The sequence below is a fragment of the Indicator indicator genome, chromosome 24 (assembly GCF_027791375.1).
Source record: "Indicator indicator isolate 239-I01 chromosome 24, UM_Iind_1.1, whole genome shotgun sequence".
NCBI lineage: Eukaryota > Metazoa > Chordata > Aves > Piciformes > Indicatoridae > Indicator > Indicator indicator.
In genome coordinates, this window is record NC_072033.1 from 9,295,732 (window position 1) to 9,323,682 (window position 27,951).

The 27,951-nt window shown below is 38.3% G+C and overlaps 2 protein-coding genes across 2 annotated transcripts; one reads left to right on the plus strand and one right to left on the minus strand.

Annotated features, from left to right (window-relative positions):
• The first annotated feature begins 567 nt into the window (after positions 1–567).
• On the plus strand, positions 568–26,099 carry RTF2 (replication termination factor 2). Its single transcript, XM_054391826.1, has 9 exons — positions 568–636; positions 1,569–1,663; positions 1,767–1,860; positions 2,039–2,178; positions 3,050–3,128; positions 20,877–20,990; positions 24,026–24,080; positions 24,244–24,333; positions 25,186–26,099. Exons 1-9 carry the CDS (start codon positions 568–570, stop codon positions 25,365–25,367), a joined length of 918 nt encoding a protein of 305 aa, XP_054247801.1. The 3' UTR covers positions 25,368–26,099.
• Positions 9,874–12,370, minus strand: LOC128975033 (beta-1,3-galactosyl-O-glycosyl-glycoprotein beta-1,6-N-acetylglucosaminyltransferase 7-like). The gene is made up of 3 exons (XM_054391825.1): positions 11,395–12,370; positions 10,842–10,937; positions 9,874–10,100 (listed from the first exon to the last, which is right to left on the minus strand). The coding sequence occupies exons 1-3, from the start codon at positions 12,368–12,370 to the stop codon at positions 9,874–9,876; spliced, it is 1,299 nt and encodes a 432-aa protein (XP_054247800.1).
• Positions 26,100–27,951: the final 1,852 nt, after the last annotated feature.

A 27,951-nucleotide genomic window follows, 5' to 3' on the forward strand; every position in this document is an offset into this window, starting at 1 on the left:
ATACTGTTTGCACAGCTAAATGCAATAACTGTGTTTCACGTTGGCTCTGTACCTTTCGTATTAAACTCATTCCTGGCAAGACTGAGTGTTTGCAACGGGCGATCGACGACTCCTGCATCAACCGCCCGGGGGCTGGAGGCAGGAAGGGCAAAGAGGCAACACCTCGGATGTGTGCGGGGAGCAGGCCAGTCCCTGCCAGCCCGGCCCAACTCCAGAACAGGTCATTTGGCCGTAAATCCCCCAAAGTCGGTGTCCTGGGCTGGGGGTGGGGGAAATTGTTCTCACAAAACAAGGGGAAACCCTACCCCACCGTGCCAGGGCCACCTGAGAGGCAGCAGAGGCGGCGGCAGTGCCGCCCCGCCGTCGGGAGGGGGCGTTGCAGATTACCCCCCTCCCCCCGGAAACAGTGCCCTTCCTGCACCGGCACGGCTGGTTGCGCGACAGCGGTGCGGACGCTCTCTGCCCTGCACCGGAAGTACTGCCCTCCACCGGAAGAACTGCTCCTCCACCGGAAGTGTATGGCCTGCTGGGGAAAGGACTCGGAAGCGTAGCGCGTCGGCGAGCGATATGGGATGCGACGGTGGTACCATCCCCAAGCGGCATGAGCTGGTCAAGGGGCCCCGCAAAGTCGAGAAGGTTGGAGGGGGCTGCGTGAGGGCGGTGGAGAGCGTGGCCGGGGGCTATCGGACTGGCTCTGTGAGCCTGAGCCCTTGCCATGGGCCTACGGCCCGGAGGGAGGGAGGCCCTGCGAAGGCCAGATCAGTTCTTCCCCTTCCACAGTGCTTGCGAGCCGGGCATGGCACTCGTGGTGCTGGCAGCGTTGAGGAGAGCATTCTGCGCGGCACTAGGCGGGTCTGCAGTACCGCCGCAGGGTGACTGTGGCGCTAACGGCAGCTACAGTGGAGATTCCTTTAGCATTCAGTTTTCCTCAGGGGACGTATAGATTAGACATTAGGAAAAGCTTCAAATGCCGAAAAGATTAACAAAGGCTGGAACAAGCTGCACAGGGAAGTGACTGAATCGCCAACTCCTTTTTCTCCCCACACCTGACTATCAGTGTAGCTGTAAATTTTAGCCTTTCTTATATGGGCTAATGTGTCATAAGGTTTGTGGGTTCAGCTAACATCTCGACATCCCCAGTTTGCTTTTCTTGTTATCTTGGTCCTTACAGGGAGTGGAACTGGTAGTTGACCGAAGCAGGGGTGAGATGTAGAACTAGAGAGAAGATGGTAGTGGAAAATGTATGAAGAGCAAAAAAGAATGAAGAAAGAAGGAGACAAGCAGAAGTGGCAGAAAATTTAAAAAAATGACTTAGGTTTATGAAGATACGTCCCAAGTTCCATGATGCAGAAATGTGTTCAATAGATAAGAGTTAGTCCCTTGAAACTGATTATGAATTTTACTTAAAAGTTTTGTTGGAGCTATTTTATGGGTTTTGAGTTCAGAAAGTAGGTTTGGTAGGATACCTGGGGTGTTGATTAATGCCTTAAGTGTTACTTGATTTCATGTTTAAATAATTTGCAAATGTAAAAGTTATTTTAAAACCAGGGATATTTTTCTTCCTTCAGGTTGACAAAAATGCTGAATTGGTGGCAAGATGGAACTACTGTGCTCTGAGTCAAGAGAAGCTACGCCGGCCAATTGTAGCCTGTGAGCTGGGCAGGTATGACTGTTCCCATACACACCACTGTATTAAAAACCAGTAATCTATACATAAAAGAGTGCTTTGAGAATCAAGTATGATTACTAAAAATTTTATGTTGCAGGTTGTATAATAAAGATGCTGTCATTGAATTTTTGTTGGACAAGTCACCTGATAAAACTCCTGTGGAAGCTGCATCACATATCAAGAGCATTAAGGTAAACAGGTTCTCTGCAATTTTAAATAGTGCTGTGAAAGTTAAAGCATGCCACAAACCCTTATCTAACACTGGAAGTGTTACAAATAGTAAACCACAATGGAAAAAATATTGCAAAATGTTATCGTGGCTCAAAAATTATTAGTAAACAACTTAAGCTTTGCATTTTTCTCTTTCAGAACGTAACAGAACTAAATCTTGTAGATAATCCAGCTTGGACTGGTGATAAAGAGAGTATAAAAGGTGACAAATATGATGACATCCAGTCTGCATGCTTTATATGTCCTGTGGTAGGATTGGAAATGAATGGAAGACATAGGTCAGTATTTCAGTTTCTGGATTTTGTTTTTTAGATGTGAGTACTTAGCTAAACCCAACTTAGAGCAGGTAAAAATGTTTGCATTGCTGATGTTGTAAATCATGTAGTTACTTCAAGCCTTTGTGGAGAATATTTGTTCTCTTCTCAGAAGGAGGGAATTCAGGAAGCTACTAAGTGTCCTTTCACTTCATGTTCAAGAGGAAAGATAAAAAGTTAATCCTTTCCTACTCATAAAGAGTAGAGGGCAATGTTTGCAGAGAAAAAGCAACTAAAAGTTGGTTTAGGGGCTAAATTATGAGAGGTTGGTATAGACAAGCAGAGGGAAATTGAATGAGACCTCCTTTTGTGTCACAGCAAGCAGTTCAACCACCTGTTGTTTGGCGTGGGAGAACAGATCCTGGCAAGCGTGCTTGTTGCAGCTTTTCTGAAGGGCTTCAGTCAGTGAAACCAGTAAGCCCCATGGAAGGTGGAACCATTCAAATAGGGTAGTAAAACAGATGTAGTGATGATTCCAGAGAAATGTGTCAACCTGTAGCAAACATACAAAAACATCTCAAGAGCTTCTGTTTCGCTAAGATTCGCTTGAGAGATTGTCGTAAACTTGTGGTGAATTATACAGAGAATGAAATAATAAAATACCTGTTGTGGTTTAATGTACCCAGTATTCTTAATTTGATTCTTACATTGTGCAAATTAGTAAGTGCCTATTTAAGGTGCTGATACTTTGATGAGCTGCCAGAATTTCTGAAGAGAAAGTCAGCTATGTCTTGCTCAGCCCTTGCAGTATTGTTTCTGTGTTAAATAAACCTCTTCACATATTTCTCTTAGACACAGGCTTTCTTAAAAATAATTATATGGCTTGTCTTTGAAGGTTTTGCTTCTTGAGAAACTGTGGATGTGTGTTCTCTGAACGGGCTCTCAAAGAGATTAAATCAGAAGTTTGTCACAAGGTGAGTTTTAATTCAGCTTTAATAACAGTGTGGTTACATACAACCTCCACAGGTAGACGTGTACATGTAGATACATGCATGTGCATATCTATCTATCTATCTATAGTTGTATTCACATCCACTATAGTAAAGTGTGGGTTTTTATCTGAATACACAAATTGAAATGGAACTTATAAAAGATGGCCTGAAATAATTCTGTATGGCCTTTACAATTGTTTCTAAATAGTTGTAAAAATGAATATATTTGTTCTCTGAGAGTTTAGACTTGTAATTACTTGATGCATATTTTTTTTCCAAATATTTGATTATAGTTCCACTTTTTATAATACTGATTGGTTTTGCTTTAAGGTTTTTGACTGATTATTGGTTGTTTTTTTTTTTTTTTTTCTGGATGCAAGTGGTTTGTGTTTTATCAGTACCAGTTCTATATTTAAACTGGTTGCATGTTCAGGTTCTGTTTTGATGTATTTTTAAAGGATTTTTGCTGTTAGGTTTTTTTTGGCCTTTGTTGGGGACAACTCTTCATAGAATTTTCAATGAATTATTGTGGGAATGAAGTGCAGTCAGTATTTTCCAGTACTGGTTTGATCCCGTTATATTGGTTTCTTCGTAGCTAGGGGCTGCTTCTGCTATCAGTGAGATTTCTGATGATGGTTGCCATGCTTAGGCAAGTTATTTTTCAGCAGACACCCTGATACTGGATAAAACAAACAGTATGTTTGTATTAAACTGTGAATGAAAACTTTCTCAGTCAGATGTTGCAGGTGATGTGGTGCATTGTTAGGTGTAGCCTCATGTTGCTGCATTTAGTGATGATTTTTTTATTTAGAATACTGGTTTAGTTCTAATGGCTCTGCTTTCCTGTTGGCAGATACTAATGTATTTTTAATGAGGTTTTTTGTTTGCATCTTTATTTTTGCTGATAGATGGATGTAACTTGATTGTTCAATGCAAGAGTGAGATGGTTTGGCCAGTCTGATCATTTTACAAAAACTAAATTAATCCTTCCTTATCCTTCCTTTTATTCCTTTTTTTTTTTTTTTTTTTTTTTTTTAGTAATCAGTGTTGAACATAGCCTCATACTTGCACACAGTTCTTTCCACGTACAAGTGAATTCTTCACAGTATTCAGAAGGATGCTTCTAGAAATAATGGAAGTGGATGTAGTATCATTTAGTCTGTCATCTCTTCATTGTTGAATTTTGGTGCACAGAGACAACAGGAACCAGCTGAGACAGTATGATTTAGTCCACATTTTCTTTAAGGTCAAAGAGTGATTTAATAGAGTTTTCGATGCATGCTGATAATGTTCTTATTCTTTAATTCAAAATCAAGAAGAGGGTCCAGAGCTCTTCTAAATAGAGTCACAGGGAACTGGTGGTTGTGTTTCCTGGTAGCTAATGGTTTGTTTATATCCAAAGTGCTAATTAGCAGCATTCTTCCAGCAGCAGTGAGAGTGTAGTAAAATGAACTAGAACTAATGAAGAAGCAAAATACCATATGTATTGTACACATGGTAGAGTTAGACAATTTTAATTTATAAATGGAATCCTCTTCTGATTCATGCTTTTTCTAAACCAAATAGTTTTTTCAAGTACAGAGTGTTTGAATGTTGTGGATTGCCATACATGTTTCTGCTGGTGCTAACCTGTATTTTAAGAATTACAACATGTTTTTGAACCAAAATCCAAGCTGTGAGGTCCATGGATCTCATGGATTTCTTTTTGTCATTGCCTTGCCACCTTTTGTGTGCCATATGCGCCAAACTGCGCCCCTGCCATGTCTGTGTGTGGGGTCTCATGTCACTTCAGAGAGTGACATAATGAGAGCAGTTGCAAAGGAATAATTCTGTATTTGATAGTTTATGCTGTGTATTCACTCACTCTTTTCAGCTTCAGAATTTGTGTTTTTACTTCATCCCATGGGATGAGTTTATAGCATTGACATAAACTGGAGAAGTGTCAAATCTAGGAGCTGTGTGGCAGTTGTCTTCCCCACTGCTGTGAAATTCAAGAAAGCTCTTTCAAAACAAGCTATTCTTATGTATTAATGCAGCCTGTGAGCCCACAGAGCAGTCTTGATAGTCTGCTAAATTGTAAACAGCAACGGTTTCCCAAAGGGCTTTGGCAGACAGATGCTCTAATGATGCAGTGAAAGCATTCACCAGAGAATAGAGATGTCCAGCAGCCCAAACAATGCCTTTATGCTCATACACTTTAGAACTAGATAATGAATGTGTATTTACATGCTACAAGATGCATGTCACAAAATGCTGTTCTTCATAGAACTGTAGGAAATTACTTCCCTGTGCTCAGAGCAGAGAGTTGCATCTTTTCCAGGCCTTCCAAGCCATGGCTTGGCTCATGGGAATGCTTACCACTTTGTGAGAAGTCCCACAGACAGTTGTCTTATTGCTCAGTTTTCTTCTGGTTTTTCTTCTGGGGCAGCTCATGTAAGCAATAGGGCTATCTGTTTGCCCAATCATACTCGAATCATTAAAGAATTGGTTAGGAAAAACCAGAATGCATATGCTGATTTAGGAACTAGAAACCCCCAAGATGAAGCATTCAACTTCCCTGATTTATCTGAGCAGTACTTCTTGTACTGCTAGATTTGAAAGGCTCTATGGAGTCTGCACAGGAAGGATGAAGCAGTCTTTCTATTGGAGTTCTCTTTCAAAAAACCGTATTTTGCCTCAATAGAAACTTCACGTGAAGAGCTGACAATTGTTAAGTATATGTATTTATCTGCTTTTGCTGGAAGTGTGAAAAGAACTGTATTGGTAATAGGGGAAGGTGCAGGAATGGGAGAGGAAAAACTGTCATGGATGGAGGTGGAGCTTTCAGTAAGGCAACTGCAATTAGTATGAGGCCTTTTTCTAAGTGACTTACCTCCCTCGGAAGCAAACTGTTTGTTTTGCTTCACATCTTAAGTAGCAGTCTAATGAGAGATTCAAGTTGCAAAATAGCATTCAAATGTGAAAACTGAGGTAAGCATACAATGAGACACTGCAGCAGTGTTGAGAGAGGAAGGGTGTCTCTTATTGCTGGAATGGGAAGTGTTTTGAACTGTCTTGCCAAAATACAAGACTCCCTGGCCAAAGATTTTTTGAAAGAAAGAAGAATTTTTTAGTGGTGGTTCATGTTGGAGAGCGAGCTTCTTAGGTGAAGTGCTTGGGACACATCTTCAAGCTTCTAAGTACACTGAAAAGAGGTGAAAAAGATCTTTAACTAGAACAGAACAACTTAGGAATATGACTAAAACTTGCAGTACCTTGTTACACAGAAGTATATTTTGGTTTAGCTGTGTTTTTGAGGTTTTGTACAGTAAGAAGAGAAAATTCAACCTATCAATTCTAAGTCACATGCTAAAATGTGCAGAATAGGACTTTAAATCAGCAGGAAAGGAAGCATCTTTGTTTCCAGATAACAGAGTTCTGTTAACAGAATCCCTGAAAATCAGTTTTCTGGTGTCTCCTGCTTCCCGTTCTTCAGAAAGAATTATATTTGACATGGCAATTGTCAGCTTAAAATTTGCACTTTTGCCTAGGATGTTCTCACCTATTGTCATGTTTAATTCTCCCACAGACACTAAAATCAAAATAATGAGCAAGACTTACTACTCACTCTTTTTGTACTTGATGAGATCTTGAAGCTTGTAAGTTAGAGCTAATCATTGTCATAGATTTGGAGGTGGGGAGGAGGGCAAAGTGATTAAACATCATGGAACTTGTGTTTTCAGCTGGCTGCCTGATTCTGTGGGCATTCTTTGGTACCTCGTTGTCTGGAAGTCTGACAAAAATTAAGCTTTTAGAAATGATGGAACAGAAGAATTATATAACATCTATTTATCCTCATTTTGGGGGGCTTGAAAAAAAGCACCATTCCCAATTTTTGGTATCAAACTCTTCAGCCTCAGAAGTTACTGTTGGTACAGTAGTGAGCTACAGGTAGATGGGAGACAGGGTGGTGGTTATTGAGTCTGTGTTGTATGTCAGTCTAGGAGTTCAGGAGTCACTCTGAAAGCTAAGGACAAGATTACATTTTAAAATGTAATTTCCTGTATCACTTGAAAATTGATTTTGCAGTTGTTTTCAGAGTCAACAGACTATTTAATACGCAGTTGAAATAGTACCCTTAGCTATTAAAGTCTGTGCTGTATAAAACACTTATCAGGTGTTTAACTAAGATACAGAGCTATTGAACCTCAGGCTTTCTGAAACAGAAATGATGCATACATCTTTCAGATAGAGTTCATGTCTGCGTTCTGTTGTGGAGCAGTGTTTGCTTGAACAAGGTCACACTGGTAGTATTAATGCTCTTAGATCAACAGTCACCAAAAGTTAGCAAACATTGGTTGCTGAGATGTAAATGCTGTGATTGATCTGCTCATGGCATGATAACGGTTACTGGAGGCATACAGACCTTCATCAGCACGTTTGTGTATGTTTAAATGCTCTCAGCTTTCACAGTTTTATTACCTAATTTTCTACATTTCTTAGAAGCAAATAATCTGTCCAGACTGTACTGTGATTCTGCTCACTCAGACTCATGAGCAGACCACTGTTTCTTAGTGCTTGAGTGTGTGGTGGGCTAATTATGATTTTCATGGGGATTTTTTATATGTAAAATTTTGTTTAAAATGTGAAATCCTTAAGGGAAGAAGGATCACGCTCTAGTGATCTTCCTGGACTGACATGGGTAAAATCAGAACTAGATTATATTTTAAGAAGGCTTTTCATGGAGATTTTTGTTGTTGCTCAGTTTCTGCAGGACAAGCCAATGTTATATAGCACCTCGCTGCTATATAACAGGTGTTCTGTGGGGTGGTGACAAAAAGTAAAAGCTAGATACTGGATTTGCTACAATGATGGCAATGAGGAGCAAGTCGTGTTTTAAAAGACATCATGGAATGGATAAATGCTGGAAGTGGCCTACAGTGCATCGGGTGTGGTTTGGATAGAAATTAATTATGAATATTGCTGTGATTAATACATGCCAGAGACCCATTAGCTTCAGCAATGGTTTTCAGAGGTATTCTCAGCAAGCTCAGTGTGAACATGCTGCATGGCTGCTTTTTGTGGGGGTTTTTGTTATTTTCTTTGTTTCTCTCCATTAAAAAAAAAAGGCATCTCCAGCCATATTTAGCCAGAAGATAAATCCTGGATTATACAGTACAGTACTGGCCTTTGGGTTGAGTTTCCACATTTCTGTAAATAAATAGGGACCAGATGGTCGTCTTTTAGGTTTAAAAGAAATCATGTTTCCAAGAAACTCAGTGTGGGAAAGTGAGAAGTAAAGTTCTAGGAACCTGGGATTAAGAAACTTCCATGTTTTATTGTTGTGTCTTTTGTTGATTCATGGTGGGTTGTTTTTTTTTTTTTTTTTTTTGGAAAAATGCTTGGTCTGTAAGTCAGGTCTCCTGTAAAAGAGTGATATTTTGGGTACATATTGAAGCTTATATCTAAATTGCTCCAAGACATTTATAATCTGTGGATTCTAATAGAGTTTATAAGTAATGATATGTTTTATTAGGTCCCACCAGAGTTCATGCAAAATAATTGGGAGTTTATTTTGGATTTACTGGAATGAAACTTCTCTCTGCATTCGTGTCAAATACTTCTAAAGGAGGAAGAAGAGTTTGAAATTACTTTTCACAATTCAGGTTTCTTTCTATAGCACCTAAAGACTAACCTTTAGACACAGTGTGTAGAGAAGGTCTTATAAAATGTTTAATCTAATGGAAGAGTTGCCATAGTGTATGAAAGACCAGCACCTATATCCTCTCTGTTCCCTTATAGTACCTCAATCTTTTTGATGAAGAGTCCTGAAGAGGAAAGAGCAACTGTTGTCTGGAAAAGGGCTGAATTGCTGCTCTTTTTTGTTAACTGTTCCCTGGTTTTGCCACTTCTCTACTGTAGTGCAGCCTGTGCTTTGGGCTGCAGAGGGCTTGGGAAATGAGATGCTTGTCCTGATGGTTGCTATCTATAATTCCTGTAGACTGCTGCAAGGTTCAGGGAAGTTTTGTTTCCTCCGTGGCTTTTCATCAATTTTACTTTGTTGCCTCGGCTCAAATTTCCTTAGCCTAAAGTCCTACAAAGACTCAGAAACATTGGTTGCAAGATGCCTGCTACTGTTGCTGACACACGCCTAACGTTGCTGTGCTAGGCAATGAAATTAGAGAAGCAGCTGGCCATCGAACAAACTAACTAACCAAACAAACCCACAAACAAGCAAACAAACAAAGCAACACAAACCAACCAAACAAAAACCAAAACAACCAAAAAACCTGAAAAGAAACAGTGAAACTTACTTACTGTCTGAAACTTACTTATCTACAAGCTCTGAAATTTTAGTGAACTTTGTCATTCAAAATAATCTATTTCATAAAACATACAGTAGACATAGCTTTAACTTGTGCTCTTTATCTTTGTTCAAGCATTGTTTCCATTTTCTTTTTTTTTTCCACACCAATTAGTCCCTTTTTGGCTGCAGACATGAGGAATGTGGGTTTTCCCCAATTAAATAAATCACTGAAAGGATTATGAGCTTCCCCCTTCTCTTAAAAGAATCAATCCATTTGCAGTTACTGCTCTTTCTCTCTGTAATGAAGAAGAACTGTTTATTTCACTGGTAGTACAGTATTGTGCTTACCCTCATGCTGTAATGCACAGAGTGAAGTCTATGGCTGAAAATGGTACTGGTTTCTGTTAGTATTTTCAACACTTGTTTAAATGCTATTTAAACTCAAACATGCAACTTCAAGTTGAAGTAGTTTTCTTCCTGAAAACGCCAGTGATCTTCAATTGGGACTTCTGCTTGGTGCAGTACTTTAAGCCTGTGGCGTCTCTCTAGACAGTCCATAACAAGTGGGTATGTTGCAGGCTCAAATTTGTTGGCAAACAAATGAGGTGATTCAATAATCCACTGTAAATCCCCTAGTCCATAGACACAAATGTCTCTGATGTAATGACCTGCAAAGACAAGTTGAAGGTATCTGAAAGCAGCAGAAAGCTGAATAGAATTTTAAAAAGTAGTTTCACTCTATAGAGTTGCTAACAAAAATCTGCCTTTTCATTTCACTTAGTGTCACTGAAATGTATCTGGAGGGTAATGCTGGATTTTAAACGTCAAGGAAAGGGTTTGGGTTTGCATTTTGTACAAATGGATACATTGCCTCCATCTGCTTCTCTGACGTGTTGCTCTGTTTTGTATTGTCTTGTAACTGGGCATGCTGAAGTTCTGATCTACCTCTATTTGGGTACCTTTTTAACCAGGCAGTACTGCACTGTGCCCAATGTGCACAGAGAATTCTTTATGTGTGCTTTCCCTGTGGTCAGCACTGTTTTCCTTCTTTATTATTGTTCAAATTAAAGATATTTAACCCAGTGTTGAAGAAAGTATCCCACAAACATGCTCAGCAAGTAAAGCCTCTGCTCTTCACTGAAAACTGATCATTCATGTTGGTGCATTTGTAGTTGGAGGCTGGAAGAAGTGGTCAGTGTATGGATACTGTGGCCTTCTTTGCAAGAATATACCAGAAGCCATTTAGAATGGATATAGTGGAATAATTTGGTAGGGTGGCTTGCTGGTTTATCTGATACTTCCAGACCTCTGAGGCACATTTAATAGCTAATTTATAGTATGATAATGTAATTCACAATAAATGCTAGTCAGTGAATCAGGTTTGAATTCATGATGAAAATTCAGGTTACCTTTGCAGCCTTTATGTGTAGTTCCTTCTTGATCTTTCCATTTAATGGCTCGAATGTTTCCTTCCCAGTCAGCATTGGGTGTAGCCCCTGGAGCATCTTTAAAAACAGAAAGTTCTGATAAGGTTTCTTTCTGCTTATTACAGGGAAAACTTTCACTGCTGAAGACTTTTTACATGTAGCACATTAAGTATCTATTTACAGTTATTTACATCATACAAAAAGACATCATTCTTGGGTTTATTGCTTTTTTTATTCCTTGAGAGCTTGAGCTTTCAAGGAGCAAAACATTTTACTCTTTTTAACAAACATTTTCTAGCCTTGTAGCTAGCTAATAGTCTGCACCATAAGCAGTAATTTTCTGGAATCAAGCCTTGTTTCTCAGCCATCAGGAGATGTGCCTTTCTGAAAGGGCAGCATCAAGGCTCCATTTATGCAAAGCAACTCAATTAGTTGGTGTTGTTAGGCTTTGAGTTGGAGCTCAGAGCTCTCTGTCAGAGCCCTTACAATGCTGTTGGCCATGGCTTATTCAGAGTAGAAATAACAGCAATCTTACCACTTAAACGATTCAGTGTGACCCAGTAGTGTTCATCTGGACTGTATGTGTCTCTTGACCATTCCAGCAAATCTTTTGCACGTGCATCAGTCAGTGTAAACTCTACAAATTCTTTAGTGAGTATGTAATAGGCACTACCAAAATATATTGTCAAATTATGTGGAGGCTTAGCTTTTATGTTCTTTGTTGGATAGACATATGACATTCCAGAGTGTACAGACTCTCTGTAACTAACCTGTGTCCTGTGTTTCATATGAACTGGTTGGACTATGCCAGGAGTCATATTTTTACCATTCCATTTACTTTTGATATATTGTATAATGTCTTTGTTTGTTTTAATGGGATAATCTTGACCACAGAGATTAATAACATAATTCCACTGAATTTTGGAATTAACTAGATCTCTCATGCAATTGATGTCAGCTTGTAATCTTGAAAACCCTGCATAAACAACACTTTCCCTTTTTGAGGAAATAAAAATATTTTCAAAGCAATTAATGATGTTCTGTACAGCAGCTTTATAATCTTTTGGTGACTTTTCATCAACATGTACGCAGTAAATATTCTGAGGCATGTAAATAGCTCTTAGCAGCTTTACAAACATTTCCAGCTCCTTGTGAATTGTGATAATATATGCCAGTGAGAAATTTCCTTCTTCATCTGACAGTGGTCTTGTGATAAAGTGCAGAGTCTTCAAAACCATGGAGCAGTTGCATGAAGTCTGAGTGCAGCTGAGTGGTTTAGGTTGGTAAGTACTCTGACAGAGATTTCCTATTTTAAGGGCAGCAGCTTTCCCTGCAAAAAGAGCTGAACAAAGTTCATCTGGATAAAAACCACACTCTGCAATATTTGCCTTAATTTTTTGTTCACTTGGCTCTTCAGAAAACATATCCTTTAGGTAGATAAAAGTGTAGATGAACATACAGACAGCAATGCACAATAAAAATCCTGATTTTGTTGCATCAAGTGGGCTCATCTTTTATTTTCCATAAATTGTCTTCTTGTCATAGTTTAATGAAGTGTTCAAATTACCTGAAAGGAAAAGTAAGATGAAAACCTATTTGACTTTATTTTTTTTAATAGATGTCACGTTAATTATGCATTTATAAATACTGGGATGACTGTCTTTCCACTTACTAGGAGGAACTCTGTGTGTGCCCTTGCTCTTGCTGCAGTGTATTCAGCCACTGGAAGTGATATGTGAAGCAGTCTTTCTAGCACAAACAGAATTATCCAGAGAACCTAAATGTCTTCGTACACTTCATTTTGTACACTTGAGCAAGGGAGGGGTGGCCTAGCCCATCAGATAGAATTTTATTCTGCACTGAGACAGTCTATGACTCCAGTATGTGAGTCCAGTGCTATAGGTTGGTCAAGGTTTAGCTTTAGAACAGAAAAGATGTGTGAGAGCACTGTGTGCTAAGGGACAGCTGCTGCTGACATTTCCTGAAGGCCTGGGAAACCTTAAATCCTGCCAGAGGACCAGAATTCAGTAAATTAAATCAGCAGAAAATTTATTAAATAAACAAAAGGAAGAGACTAAAGCATAATCCACAAAATACACTGGGTTTTATCTTCATAAAGTCAGAAAATGTTTCTATCTCTGACAGAGTTGTGGGTTTGCCTTTTTTTTTTTCTGTTTGCCTTTTTTTTTTCCCCCCTCTCATTAATACTAATGCTTTGGAAATTAATGCTTTGGAAAACAGAACATGCAGACAACACTCATTTCTAGCATATGTGCATGTCCTGAGACAAGTGTGCTACTTCCAGTCCCAACATTCAGAAAGAACTATGTAATTTACATCAGTGTTGACATAGAAGTTTTTCCTTTGTGATTTCTTTCTTACTCTGCTGAAAAGTCAGAAGAATGAGAGTGCAGCAGTCCTGAGTGCACAGCAGTTACATGAACTGTTTATCCTTGAAGCACTTAGAGAAAATACCAGGAGTGGACCAAGGGTCCATCAACTACCATTAAGTTTAATAGTTAAATTAAGAAATACTTCAAGTTTATTTTAAAGAGAATTAATTTTCTCTCGTTTGGCTTTAAACACATTTGTAATTCACCTCTAAATATTTCATGCTCTGCAGCTGTCAACATCATAGCATACTTGGTTTTACATAGGAACAGAGAAGGAGCATATTTTTATAAATGTTTCTTTATAGGAATGCCGTTGTGGTCAGAAGGGCACTAGAAAGAAGTGGAAATGACTTCTTTGATGAAAACTCAGTATACATCTGTCTTAGAAGCTTGAAAATAAAGAAGTCATTGTAGTTAGAGTAGAGGCACAGAATTTTAAAAATATTAATACAGAATTTGAACCAAGAGAACGGATACTCTATATTACCACAAGTTAAAAATCTTATATTAGACTGTTGGCAAGAATGTATTCAATATTATTGTCCTTACTGGTATGCACTGGATTTCATGCTGGAAGAATGCCTCTTTTCCGTCTATCATTCCAGAAAATGGAGTTGTGTGTTAGATGGAGGCTTCATCCATTTTGCTTGTATGTTCTGTCAGCAGTATCCTTCAGGCTGCATTGAATGCATAGGCCAAAGAAAAACATTAGGAAATCACATCCCAGAAGAATATTCTTTTCTTCACAGCTCCTAAGGGATACATTTACTGGGTAAACAAGCTCTATGTGAGCATTTGATCTGGTTGAACAGAAAACTTCAGCAAATCAAACCCTTGTCAACCTTTCCTCCTTTCTGCACACTATTGAAAAAAGCAATGCCACTGAAGGGTGAAAGCCAGGGGTTTTGCAGTAGGAATGAAATATGCCAGTGCTGTAGCCTGCTACCAGCTGACTGCTGCAGCACGGAAGAGATTTGCATAAGGGTCATTATGTACCCGGTAGCAGAAGTTGGGGAGAGGGAGTGTCTGTTGGGGAAGCATTAATTTTTGTGGACCTGGTCAGAAAAAACAGGTGTGTTCTGAGAAAATTATTACAGGAGGAGCACTGAGGTTGGCCTGAATTAGTGAATGTGATGAGATCTTCATGGTGCGTCACAGGGAGGGTTAAGTCTGAAGACACCGGGCAGCTGTAGAAATATTTGGGACTTTGTACTTCCTTAGAATATAGAACAGCTGTACAGAATCAGTACAACTGCCAGGATTCTTCCTTAAATATGTCTACGTGGACAAGTTGCAAAGGACAGTGCCCCAGGGAACCAAGCTGTAACCTGTTTCTTGCATACACTTAAATTTTTATTACCCTTCAAAGAATAGCTTCCAGGGATGTTTCGAGTTAAGTGTTTACTATGGATTTTTCCTATTGAGTTGCATGGCATCTAGAAGTTGTATTTCAATGGCAGCAGAAAAGTGTACAAACACCCTGTTACCAGGTAAGAAGAAACAATTACTTCTCAAGTGTTAACATGCTTCTGGGGAATGACTCAATGATGAAGCCTTGTCTATAAGAACAGCATTTGACATCTTGCAGCCTCAGGAGATATTACAGAATGGAATCACTGGCTTTCTGTTAGTGTTTTACCAGATTTAGATCTAGAATTGCAGTCCTTAGTCCTGTGAAACTTGCCACTTAGAGTCCTGTAGTCCCTATGCTATTGTTTGCTGTCAAGGACTATTCTGCCATATTTCGTCTTGCCCTTGAAGAGCAAGGTGTCGTTCTATTCAGAAGATCCACTGTCCAGGCATAACCTTGTCTGTGACTGTTCAGCCTTTTAATTTATTAGGTACTTATTATTATCAGAATGTCTTCCTGAGACTCAACCTTTTCTGTGATAGGGATTAGAGTTTCTAAATCTAGAGGATGAAGTTGCATTGATTTCTAGAACTGCTGAGAGTAGTGTTTGACATTCCTCAAAAAACCTGTCTGTAGGATTTTCAAGCATCTTTATGGCTGCTTTTATGGATCTTACTTAACAGAAAATTGTTGTTGCAAGCCTAAGCTTCTCCATCTCAATTAAAAAAGGTAAGCTCTAGAGAAAAGTGGAATTAGTTCACACCTGCAAACAAGCCTGTGAAGTATCATCTCAGTTCATCAAGATCCCATTAGCTGTATATTTTGCTGTGCATTTCATAGTAATAAATCATTTTACAATTCACTCTCTCTTCCTGCCATAGGATTTTGAGCAGCATCATTGCACCTCTAGGTATTTTGTCTGTACTCTTTGTGTTTGCTTAATATTAAAGTAATGATAACATTCATGTGATAAAGTTCATGTGATGTAGTAATTTAGTGGAACAAATTACTTGAGAATACTCACCCTCTGATAAAATGGTTAAAAGGCATTTACTTATTATTTCCAAATCTTTTTATGTCTGTTTTCTGTGAAAGGTGTTTACAGAAGCATTCGTGTAGACATTTTGTCAACAAGCGAATACTAATTGTTAAAATCTCCTTGTTAAAATCAGCTCTTGTTACTGCTTTTCACTTTGCTTTTTACTTAAGCCTAGGTAAGTATGCTGAGTTTGCTTCTGTCTTGTGACGTGCATTCAGTAAAAGAAAAAATTTCATCAAACCCAATTAATACTGCCTTAGAAATTGTAAATCATTCTTTAAAATACTGCATTGGTGTTTATTGATACATAGCAGATTTGTGGAGGTTTAGTTGTTCATCGTTTCTATTTTTTTCCTGTTACATGTTTTTTCCTTGTGAATTTGACCTCATAATTTAAAACAAATATTATGAAAGCTATTTAAACCCTAATGTTATAGGCTGTAAAAAAAAAAAAAAATGTTGTTTGCAACAGAGCATAACAAGTATTCATAAGTATTGTGATTTTTATAATGCAAACAACAGTAGTGGTAATGACCTCCATCCTATCCGAACATCTATGACAGTAAAAAAGGAGGGGGGGGAAAAAGGAACCTTATTGCAGATTTGAGGCTTTTATTCAAATGAAACAAATCTTCTGAATTACAAACATTAAAACATGTTGTGTTTTAATTAAGATAAAGCAAAAACCTGAAGTATAACCATCTGATTTATTTAGTCTTACCTTGTACAAAATTAGCCAGGAGACGGCAGCATAATAAAAGTATATAGAGAGTCCCCCCGTCCTTCAGCAGAATCCAGACAGCATTCTTCACTCTTGCTTGTGTGGAGATCTTGCCTAAGTCAAAGGGGTTAAACATTAACATGAATGTTTTCATTTAAGACCTCATCTGGCTTCCCACAATGCTTGGCATATTTATTCTGCAGTAATGCTCTTTGGCTTCAAAAACGTCCTCTTGTTTCACAATGATGAGAGAGAACTTGAGCTTCTCCAAATTCTGTTGCCACACTTTCTGAGACAGCCTTTAAAGGACTGAAATCAGACTTTCAAATCTGTAGAGTACATTGCTGATGATTATAAATAGTATTGCTTTACCTCGGAGGCTTTAACCTCTGCACTGCTAACGGAGCATGCTGGATGATGAGAAGTGGAAAGGAAACCAACCCTCTCCTCCTCCTCCCCCAGTTCTTAACTGTTTGCCTGCTGAAACTTTCCAATTTGCAGCAAATGAGTATGGCAAAGAATTGCCTCTGGTCATTTCAAGTAGCTGGAAGCTTACATGAATAAATTCCTCTTTCTGAAACCATGTGTTTACTGTGTTACTGCTTATATAAAGGTGCCTGAGGTTTTTAGTAAGTGAAGAGTTAGCAGCTTAAATTTACCAGAATTAGGAGCTTTGGGGTTCTAGAAACAAGTGAGAAGGCTGCTGTATTTTGGTCACATTCAGATAAAAATAGCATATTGGTCAGAAATAAATAGAGAGAAAACCTCAAAGCAAATTAAAGCAATGCTGCAGGTATGGCAGATACAAAATCATCATTGACTTTAAGGGAAGCTCTGTAAATAGAGATTTCTGCCTAGGTAATATTTTTGGGAGATGCTACAACTTCTGAGGAAATTGCCCGTTCTGTGAATTAGTTTGTAGGAGGCTTTCCAGTTTTCTCACATTATCATTTACTCTTTGATTGCATGTCTCACAAGGGTGTCACCATCAAAAATTATGTTCATCAAATCTGGCACTACTGAACTTGTCATGAATAAACCCCTACAAGAGTATCTCTTAAAATATGTTTTTAATTGGCTGTTACAAGGTACAGTGATCTTTAATACATCATCTTGTGTGGCTGGTATATGAACAGCGATGTGGTCCTTGTTTGAATGGCATATGTGTTCAATCCTCCTTCTAAATGCTACTACTAAATACTGTTTAAAGAGAGACAGTCAGGTTGTGGTTACACGTGTTCCATAACCTACAGGGGATTGGTTTGGAGAAGTATTCAAGTCTTTTGTGCATTTCCCAGTAGTGATCGTATTTAGGACTGCAGGAGGTAACTTAGTGTTTATAATTTGGGAAAGAGATTTCAGATTTCTCATGAGACGTTGAACTGTAACATTATATAAACAATGTAAACATGTAGATATTAAAATGCATCTGCCCCTTGTTTATTTGTATTATATTAAGACTGGAGTAGTCATGGATGGCATTACATCTTAGATGCTGTATAAAACCCAAAAATCACTCTATCAAAAGTAGTTTACAGAAGAAATGATGCAACCATTGTCTTACATAGCAGAAACTTAAACTGTAAACTTTAGAATTCAGCAAATCATCTTAAACTAAGATTTCATTGCTACTGGAAAACTTCTTGTATTTTATTCTCTAAGAAAGATAAGCTATCCTACCATATTAAAATGCTTGAAATTTAAAAGGTCTTCATTATTTGAAAAACTAATTTCACTATTTCTTTTACTAGTTTAAAATACTACATTTATACTTAAGCTAATAAATCTATGCCTTTATTGTTCTAATGATTTTAAGTCTTTGGGTTGGTTTTGGGTTTATTTTTGTGTGAGGTTGATATTCCTGTGTCTGTATGTGTATACCCATGGGATTTGTAGAGTACATAAATTTATGAGTATCAGTCTTTGAATACTTTTTGATCATGTCTGCACACCCTTTAAACAATTCCTTGATGTGAGCACGTTAAACCATTTAGATACAAACCATTTTGAACACACTTTTATAATTGGACCCTGAGAGGGCTTTTAGACAAAAATGGAGCTGCATGTCCAGCATCTCCTTCAGCTAGCATCCTACTCTTCTGCAATTACAGATTGAATCTTGCATTCAGATCTACAGGCAGGTCTCCTAATGCTTTTGTCTGATGCAGCATAGTTCTCAATCTCTTTTAGGAATGTCCTCTATTTGAGGTGCTGCAAAAGTATCAAGGAACTAAGGAAGTACCTTCACACGTGTTTAAAGTCCCAGTATGGACAAGGTACAGCGAAGGAGACCCCGTGAAAATCATAAAACAAAAATCTGCCCAGAAGACCTTAATGTGAAGGAACAATCTTTCTGAATTTGCAAACCCCAAATTTCTTTCTCCCATTCTGTCTCAGTATTGAGATGAAAATATTTATATTTTTTTTTTAATGAAGAGATAATGAGCCTTAGGAAAAAAACAGAGTTAAATCTTTGCATTCAACAGGACCAAAATTAAAACCACATTTGCTGCATGTGTGATGCAACAACAAATAGTTACCTACTTGAGTTAGTGAAACCTGGGGAGGTAGAGTTGGTTCTATACCTACAATTTGCTGTACTTAAAGTATGTTTAGAAGGATTTGTTCTCTGTAATTATAATGTGGCTGTTGTCATGGCAAAAAAAAAATCCGTTTCACTGAACGGAAAGAGCACGCCGTCTTTATTTTCTCATTTCTTGTAAATATTTTTCACTTTAGAGCAGTTCCACCTGTGTTTTCCAGATGGGAACCTGGGTTCACTTGCTTTTTCCAAGTGCAGTATTTGTTGAAATTGGGGCCCTGTGGCATAAGTGGAAATTTCCTCCAAATAAAGGTGCTTTTTAGTATGCTGAATAGAATATATTCTGAAATATTATTGCAGAAATTACTATTATAATCACTGGCTTGTAGCAGTGTGCTGGTCTTTCATGATGTATTTGGAAAAGACCCCACTAGAAATGAATATTTAGGGTTTCTTCAGAAACAGGACAGCTGCCAATTGCTCTTTCCTCAGTGGGAAGACTGATAAGTCTGTCTTCATTTCCTAGACTTCTCACTCACAAGTGTCTGAGATCATACCAAGCTGGAATTTCTAACACTAGCTCATTGAGTAGCAATGGAAAAATTTGGGCTACTCACCCATTTCTTGTGTGTGCCTTACTATTCTGCCTGATTTCCTTCATATACAGCCCTTGATTCTCCTTCCTAATCTCTCTGACCACCTCATTGTTTAAATTGTGTCCATCACTCGAGTGGGCTGCTGTCCTTTCATTTGGTTAATTCCTGCTGCAAATACACGAGTAACCTTTCTAAACCTTTGTTTATAAAACAGGAGAGTAATGGCAGAGGTGGGATTATAAACTAATCTTGCAGATTAACAGAAAGCTTCTGGATCTAACAAAATAACAACAACAAAATTGAGATCTTAGGAAAGAAAGCAATACAGTGAATGTTCTGGCTTCACCAAGTGATTGCAAATATGTGCAGTGAAACATCTGTGACTTCAAGCAGAAAACAAATGTGCAATTACGTGAAGTACATAACATGCACTATCCATTATCCAGTGTTTTGAAACTTGGCAGTGTTTAATAAATCAGATGAGGGATGATGAGATGGCAAGTCTGGGTTAATGAGCAATGCCACTTTTTTGACCACTTTTTATCCCCGTAGTAATTTTTAAAGTAAAAAATAATATTAAAAGAAAAAAGGTTTTCTGTCTAGCTGTCAGGGAGAAAAATTCCCTCTGCTGTCTGTTCTGCACATACAAGAATAACACCTTTCTTGTCATTCCTGGTCGGTGTAAAGGAATTGCTCCTATCAGTTGTTGTTTCTTGTATTACTATGTTGAAAGACAAATTCTACAGTAGAATGGCATCGTGATTAGACCTGAATCAAATGCCTTAGTGGTTTGGGTGTAACTGTGGGGTTCAGAAAACTGAGTAGAATCTAGTTAGGTGTTTAATTCAGTCAGAGTATATTTTATGCTAGTAAAACAATGCACAGAAAATACACAATGGTTCCTTTTCTTCAGAGGAGACAAGTCAATTAGTTAATAGGGACTGATGATGGAAAGTATCTGCCATTCCTGATTGCATGGAGCGGGGCTTTGAAGAACAAGAAAATATTCTCCTAGTCCTGACATTCTTTTAGAATTTCCTGTGCAGATTGGTGTGTGAGCTGCTTTGAAATGTGATTATCAAAAGTTCACAGTTCACTGCTAAGATGAGTGTTTATTCTCCTCTTTGTGAAGAGGGGTGCTGTCAGTCAGTGTTCCTTTGCTCCTTGGTCAGTGTTCCTTTGCTCCTTGGTCAAAACGAGATGTTCCCTTTGACGTTTCAGATGAGAAGATGTATTAGACTATTAAAAGCAAGAACTATTGGAAAAGAACCAATATTAAAGAGAGGATTGGAGAGCTTAAACACAGTATTAATTTTAACAAAGATTCAACAGTGTAAAAAAAATACTAGTTTAGTCTTTTTGTTTTTTCTTGAAGTGTGGTGTTCCCTTTCAAGAGGAAGATGTGATTGTCCTTAATGGTAACAAAGAAGATGTGGAAGCATTGAAGAAAAGAATGGAGGACAGAAGACTTAAAAGTAAATTAGAAAAGGTAATCCCTTTATGCATTGTTTAAAAGAAAATTGAAACAATTCTTGTGTGTAATGCAGTCTGCTCTTAGATCACTTATCTTTTTTCTGGTAATATTTATGCAGACTGAAGAATTTAGTAAACTGTGTTTTACTTCAGTGCTGCTTTTAAAAGTAGTGAGAATGTGTGCAGGTTTTGCTAATAGCACCTTGAAGTGGGTTGTACTGAAACTTTTTTGACTAGCAAGCAGTGCAGTGATCTGAAAAATCACAGAATTTGGTGCTATGGGTCAAATGGACAGTGTGCCAGCTATGATGCAGGGTTTTCTCAAAGCAAAGGGCTTGTCTTAGTTAATTCTAGTAATGAGCAAAATGTTCCTTTTATTTCATATAGTGATTCCTGCTGCCAGGTTACTAGTTTTTTGATCTTCAGGTATCCTCTACTGGGCACTGTCAGAAATGCACTATTGGGATGTGTAGTTTCCTGCTTTGATTTTGTAAGACCATAGTTTGGAAATGCTGCCACGTTTTGTGGTTCTTGTGGTCCTTACTGGTGATGCTGATGAGCTCTTTGCTTTTCTTTTTTTTCTTTCTGACTAAGCAAAATATCATAGAAGCAGTTGTTACAGTTCTGCACTCTGTACTGCTGCTCTGTGCAGTAGTGATTCTGTGGCACTCTGCTGTCAAATGAGGACTGTTCTGCACACAGAACTTTGTTCCACATTGATTTTGAATTTTTTTTTTAACTGGCATTGCTGTTCTGGAGGATGATAAAGCAAGCAAGAATTTCAGTGTTGACTCAGTCCAGAGTGCAGACAGGTATAGCTGAGTCTCAAGAGCATGAATCATTGCCTGACACTTCCAGCAACTGAGACTTCAGATGGAGGTTGATCATTTCTCCCCTGTTCCTGTGCTTGATTTTTATCTGCCTGTAGGGCTAGATGGCATACAAATATTTCCCTAGGTTGTTTTGAAACCAGTTCTTGTTTCCTTACCAGCAAGTATATGATTCCTTCTTATCACAGAGTCTGCATTCATCTGTGCCAATAAAGCATCACTGGGCGTGGGCAATACAGCAGCAGGGTGGTTACTCACAGAGATCCTGCTATTCCATTTCCTCTCTGCACTTAGGGTTCTGTAGCTTCTGATGTAAGAGCAATGCTGTAAATCTTATGCTGTCTCTTCAGATGTTGTCTTTTTCTGTTGGGTTGTGTGTGGTTTTTTGGGTTTTTTACTATTTCATTATTAAATGTTTGAAAGAATTTTAAAGTTAATTTGATCATAGCATATTGCAGGTCTCAGTAAGTGAGTAGTCAGCCCCCCAGATCGCAGCCTTTTGCACTCCATTTTCTTTAGAAGGTGGCTCTGACAAAGCACCTATTTGGTTCAAGTAATGTGGAACAGTCTGAAACTTGGTACTGGTCCAAACTTCTGCACAGTAAAGTACCACCTAAGTGTACTATCTGAGCTCCTCTGTCTCTTACTGTGTCAGCACAGTTGCTGTGGTGGCAGACTAAACAAAATCATGCTTTGGTGTTTGGGCTCTATATGCCCAAATATATGCAAATAATTTCATTCAGTGAATATGCAAATAATTTTAGTTTATTCAGTGGAGGCTTACATTACAGGCAGGTACAGGATTTGCAAATCTCTCCGGATGCCTCTTACAATTCAACCATGATTTCTGAGCAATTTTTTACAATACTGCCTTGTCTTGCTGCAACAGCTGATCTCTTTGCAGCTAGAACCAGTGTTCCGTGCTGTCACTGGCACCATTCACTCTAATCTGAGAGCTCCAGTCCTAGTATCAGAAGACAATTCCTGGTTTGGGGGCACTGCTGTTCACACCTCTTCCTCAGTTCCTTCTTTCAGCTAGGAGAGCAAAGTGGACATACTATATTTGGAGCAGGAAACACAAACTACTTTTCTTTATACTAATGAGACAAAGCATAAGGAAGAAACAGCTAGCATGAGCTATAAAACAAGCACTGAAGCTCAACTCTGCCATCTGTGCCCACAATGAAATATGTATAATATATATTCATGGTGTAATACACATGCATACACAGATTTACAAACCCCATGATTCACGTGGCAGATACTGGGAGGTAACCCAAGCTGGAAGCACTCTGAAAAGACATTTTTCATGTACTCAAACAGGAGGAGAGTGAGGTTTGCTTCTAGACTAGTAAGCCTCTGCCACCACCTTCTGGCTAAGCTTTGCAGCAACATAGTGCTTTTTTTTTCCTCACATATACTTGGCAACATGAGTTCTCCTAATTTTTGTAACACATTTAAATATATTTATTTTCTTTGAGTTTTGTGTAGCTTTCTTGAAATGCATATAGCATTCTGAATGTATAGAGAGTCATCTTTTGGGATAAGAACACAAATGACTTCTAACACATCTTTGTTTTTCAGCTTGGCATTTATATAATCCAAGCCAGTAAAGGAATTCTTGTTGCTGTTGTTCAGGGGTTTTGTGTTGTTTGTTTTTTTTTTAATCTGGACAAACATAAATTAACTTGGAAAATCTGGTCCCCAGATGGTTTTTCAAGAATCTAGATTAACTATTTGCATCTTTTCTTCCCAGGCAATCTTGCAACAGAGGGCCCAGCTATTGAAAGTTACCCAAGAGGGATTTTTTGCTTAAATGAAATAAAGAGGATACAAGATGTGGGATTATTCTGAATTTTTTATTGAACAAGGTCTTTATTGATCAGTTAACTGTGTCTTGTTTAATGTTGTGCAATTTAGTGTCCTGCCATGTGGGTTCACAGTCTCAAACGACCTTAGTGATGATAACAAAGAATACAAACCCAAATACAATATCTAGACAGTTTAGTTTTGACCTGCACAATTTTCTTTAAGGTAACTTCAAGTTTCCAAAGTTTTTCCACATAGCAGTAAGACTGAAGTGTGGATCAGTATTGTGGGAGGAAGAGTTCCACTGTATAAGACAAAAAAATGAGCTAAATTGTTTCTGTCAAATACAAGTTGGGAATGGCATATCCTTTGGAATACATTAAATTGGCAGTTTCTGCTTGTGTCATTTCAGAAATCAAAGAAGTGTAAATCAACAGAATCAGCCCCTCGGCAGGATATCACTGAAGGTAACATCACAGATACAAATTATGTCTAACCTTCTGAGTCACAAAGCAGATTCGTGATTTCTTGTTTGTTTGGGTTTGGGTTTTTGTTTTGTGTGTTTTGGGTTGTTTTGTTTTGGTTTTGTTTTGGTTTTTTTTCTTTCTTTTATTTTGTTCTCTTTCATAGATGCTCCAGGTCCATCAAAGGCTAAGAATGGAAAGGATTGCATCAATTCCAGTTCTGGGGAAAGGCAGATTATCTTCACCAAAAGTTCAGGTTGGTGTTTATTGTTTAATCTAAATGTGAAGAATGTGAACAAATAATTCTGCTTTGAAAAATACTGTCAGAGAGAGCTCTCTCTGGCTGTTTTGTACCATAAGTTTCAGAAGCTACCTTCTATTTTTTTTTTTTTGGGGTCTTTCTCAGTAATAAAAGGTTGACTCCTATTTTCAATGGAGCCATAACGTTGTAGCTCACTTTTCCAAAGAATGTGCTCTTTCAAAAGGCTCTCTTTCCTAGCCGGGGTAGGAAGCTGCCTCATAAGCATGCACAAATAGTTGTTAAGAAAGAGAGAGGGATTTTTTTTGTAGCAGTGAGGGAGATGGTATCAGAAGCAGAGGCACAGACGTTTTCCTATCCCGAATATACAGTGATGCAAAGAGCATTGTTACTGGTCATACATGACTTTGCAAAGAATAAAGGGAGGAGATAGGCTCCCTGGGGACTGTATGTCACAAGTTTAGCTTTTGTCATTTGATAGCTCTAAACAATACTTCATGGTTGTGGGATACTTTCGTGTTTCTTTCTTAAGACTAGAATTCTGAGTAATTTTTTCACATAGAGGAATAAATGTTGTCAATACTGAACTACAGCACAAGGGATTTACACAGTGGGAAAGAATTCTTCTGTCTGCAAGATTTTGGAATGCATTTAGAGCATAAAATGCAAAGGCTAGGAACCTGTTTGCTGTTGAGTACAACCACGGCATATGTTTGTGGTAGCCCTGAAAACAATGCATATGCTTCTGTACACATTGTTTTTTAAATACTTTCTTTTATCTTTATTTATACACTCCCCTCAATTGTAAGCTGCTATGCATGCTTCTTTCTTTTCCTTTTTCTCTCTCAGATAATGGAAATTCGTCTGTACCAGGAAAAGTCAGTAAGGCTGCTTCTACAACTACGAAGAGATCCATTGCAGACAGCGAGAAGTCTGAGGCATACAAATCTATTTTCACATCACACAGCTCAGCAAAACGTTCAAAGGAAGAGTGTTCCAATTGGGTTACTCACACAGCCTACTATTTCTGAAACTATAATGAGCCTGAATGTAACTTTCATTACTGCTTTCCTTCCCTAAGGCTTCTTCTGTACAACTCTGATAGAGCTTTTGTTGTACTCTGATGTTATCTGCAATTACTCAGTTTATAAGTTGTTTATAAACTTGTGAGTAACTAATGAACTTGAGTTAGCTGGAATTTGTTAAGTAAGAGAGAGATCACCAGGATCCACATTGCACCAGTAGACCTCATTCTAAAATGGTGGAGTTTTTGCACAAAAGTTTTCTTCCCCCAGTTGGATGCAGTCGTTCATAGTGACACTAGTCTGTGTCCTTGGGAGGAACAGGAGTGAGGACAGGAGGATCTGCCTGCTGGCCTCTCTTGCTGATACTTGCCACAACTGTAATTACAGTTTTCAATGTATTAGTACAGAAATTCAAACTTTTTGAAACACTCTGACAGTAAAAAGAGAATAATGCTTTTCTTTTATACTAACTGGGCCCTCAGTAGAACTAGTCTGTTTCTTAAAGGTCCTGTTGGTATTTTCAAGTAACTTACTTCTTAATGGACTATATGAAAGCATAAAGAAAATATTTGTACAATGTTGTTCTTGTATATACTGTTGTAGCCTGGTTTTAGTACCAGAGTACTCATTGTAAATTATTATCTATAAATATCAGCCTATAATAGTAAGGCTGTTTTTCCCAAAAAAAGCTTTTGGAGGTTTTCTTTGTGGGTGTGTTTTGGAGTTAGAAATATCAGGTCTGAGCTTTTTTTTTTTTTTTTTTTTTGCTTTCGTCAGAGAATCAGAATATGCTGAAACAAAAGTATGATTTTTCCTTGCTTTTCTGCTGAAACAGTAAGGTTCTATGTACATCTTATAAGGAGCAATTTGAATTCAGCTTTCATGAAAATATGACCATTTGCACTGGGTGAGAGAAAACCAGGTGGTGAAAGAATAGGAGCAGGAGGATCATAATTGGCTTTTTAGGCAGAAATGATTGGGCACCACTGTCATGAGTCAAAGCCCTGGTAGTTGATGGAGGGAACCCTGTAAGGCTGGAGTTAGCTTCTGAGAACTTTCCTTTTCACATTGCAGGCAATTGAATTGTGCTGCTTCTGCAGCATCTGTAGTACATATTGGTTTATTTTCTGACATAAAATTCTCAACAGCAGACAAATACTTGACTTAGAATTGCTTGTTACAGAAAGATGCTAAACATGGTTTGTCACTCAATTTTGCTTTTATAATTGTGCTTTTTTTATCCCTGTGATGTTGCTTTAAATAAAACTTGCTCTCGTCGGATGACCATAACACCACATGTTCACTTGAACAGATACATAACTGCTGATTTTGTCAGTGTTAAGAGAACTTTTTATGGGCTTTCCTGTGGCCCTTTTAGCTTTTTTCCAAACACATGAATCCTCTTAAAATATTAATCATAGAATCATTAAGGTTGGAAAAGACCTTTAAGACTGAGTCCAACCATAACCCAACTATCATATCCACTAAACTATATCCTGAAGTGCCACATCCATAGCTTCTTGAACACCTCCAGGAATGGTGACTCTACCACCTCCCTGAGCAGCCTGTTCCAATGCCTCACCACTCTTTCAGCAAAGAAATTTTTCCTAATGTCCCATCTAAACCTCCCCTGGCACAACTTAAACCCATCTTCTCTCATCCTATCGCTAGTTTTTTGGGAGAAGAGACCAGCACCAACCTCACTACAACCTCCTTTCAGGTAGTTGTAGAGAGCAGTAAGATCTCCCCTTAGCCTTCTCCATTCACCAGCTGTGTCAGGAAGTTCTCTTCCACACAGTCTTCTTAGATTGTTTCTTCTTTGCTGTGCTTTATTTCCAGCAGTTGTCCGGTAAATTGAAGTCCCCATGAGAGCAAGGGCTGGCGATTTGGAGACATCTGCCACTTGCCTGTAGAATGCCTCAGCAGCCTCCTCGTCCTGGTTGGGTCGTCTATAAGAGACCCCCAATAGGATATCTGCCTAGTTGGCCTTTCCTCTAATCCTTAACCCACAAACACCTGACCTTACCATGACAGTTGAGTTCTACACAATCAAATCACTCCCTTACATACAGTGCCACTCCACCACCTCTCCTTCCCTGCCTATCCTTTCTGAAGAGCTTAGAGCTATTCATTGCAGTACTGCAGTCACGACAGTCATCCCACCATGTTTGTGTGATGGCAGCTGTGTCACAGCTGTCCTACTGCACAGTGGCTTCTAGTTCTTCCTCTTCTATAGAATGATTTAGTGACTGAATATTTGAATCTAATAACAGCTACATGAAATGACCAGAGGGAGGGACGGAAGCTTTTCACCTTCCTTTTCTTCCTCTTAAAATATGCTTTTGTAAACTTGGCACAAACTAACTAAAATAGAAATGGGTTTCAAAACCGCTGCATAATTGTTTACCTTTGTGTGTGAAAATGATGAATTATCCTCGTAATTTTCTTTTTAAAGTGTCCCCATTTATAATTGGCAATAGTTAATTGAAGATTCAGATGCTGTGTTTTTGTTTGCATAGGTGATTCAAAGATGCTGAATGAAACTGCTAGGATTTTATTGTTATTTTGATAGGTATAATTTAAAATTGGC

Bases quoted from the DNA above. Each gene is read 5' to 3' on its own strand.
- RTF2 (XM_054391826.1), top strand. From the start codon at position 568: ATGGGATGCGACGGTGGTACCATCCCCAAGCGGCATGAGCTGGTCAAG. The intron at 637-1,568 runs GTTGGAGGGGGC...TTCTTCCTTCAG, and splicing joins GGCCCCGCAAAGTCGAGAAG to GTTGACAAAAATGCTGAATT. The intron at 1,664-1,766 runs GTATGACTGTTC...TTTATGTTGCAG, and splicing joins GTAGCCTGTGAGCTGGGCAG to GTTGTATAATAAAGATGCTG.
- LOC128975033 (XM_054391825.1), bottom strand. From the start codon at position 12,370: ATGAGCCCACTTGATGCAACAAAATCAGGATTTTTATTGTGCATTGCT. The intron at 10,938-11,394 runs GTAAGATTGCTG...CTGTTTTTAAAG, and splicing joins CACACTGAATCGTTTAAGTG to ATGCTCCAGGGGCTACACCC. The intron at 10,101-10,841 runs GTAACCTGAATT...TTGTCTTTGCAG, and splicing joins TACACATAAAGGCTGCAAAG to GTCATTACATCAGAGACATT.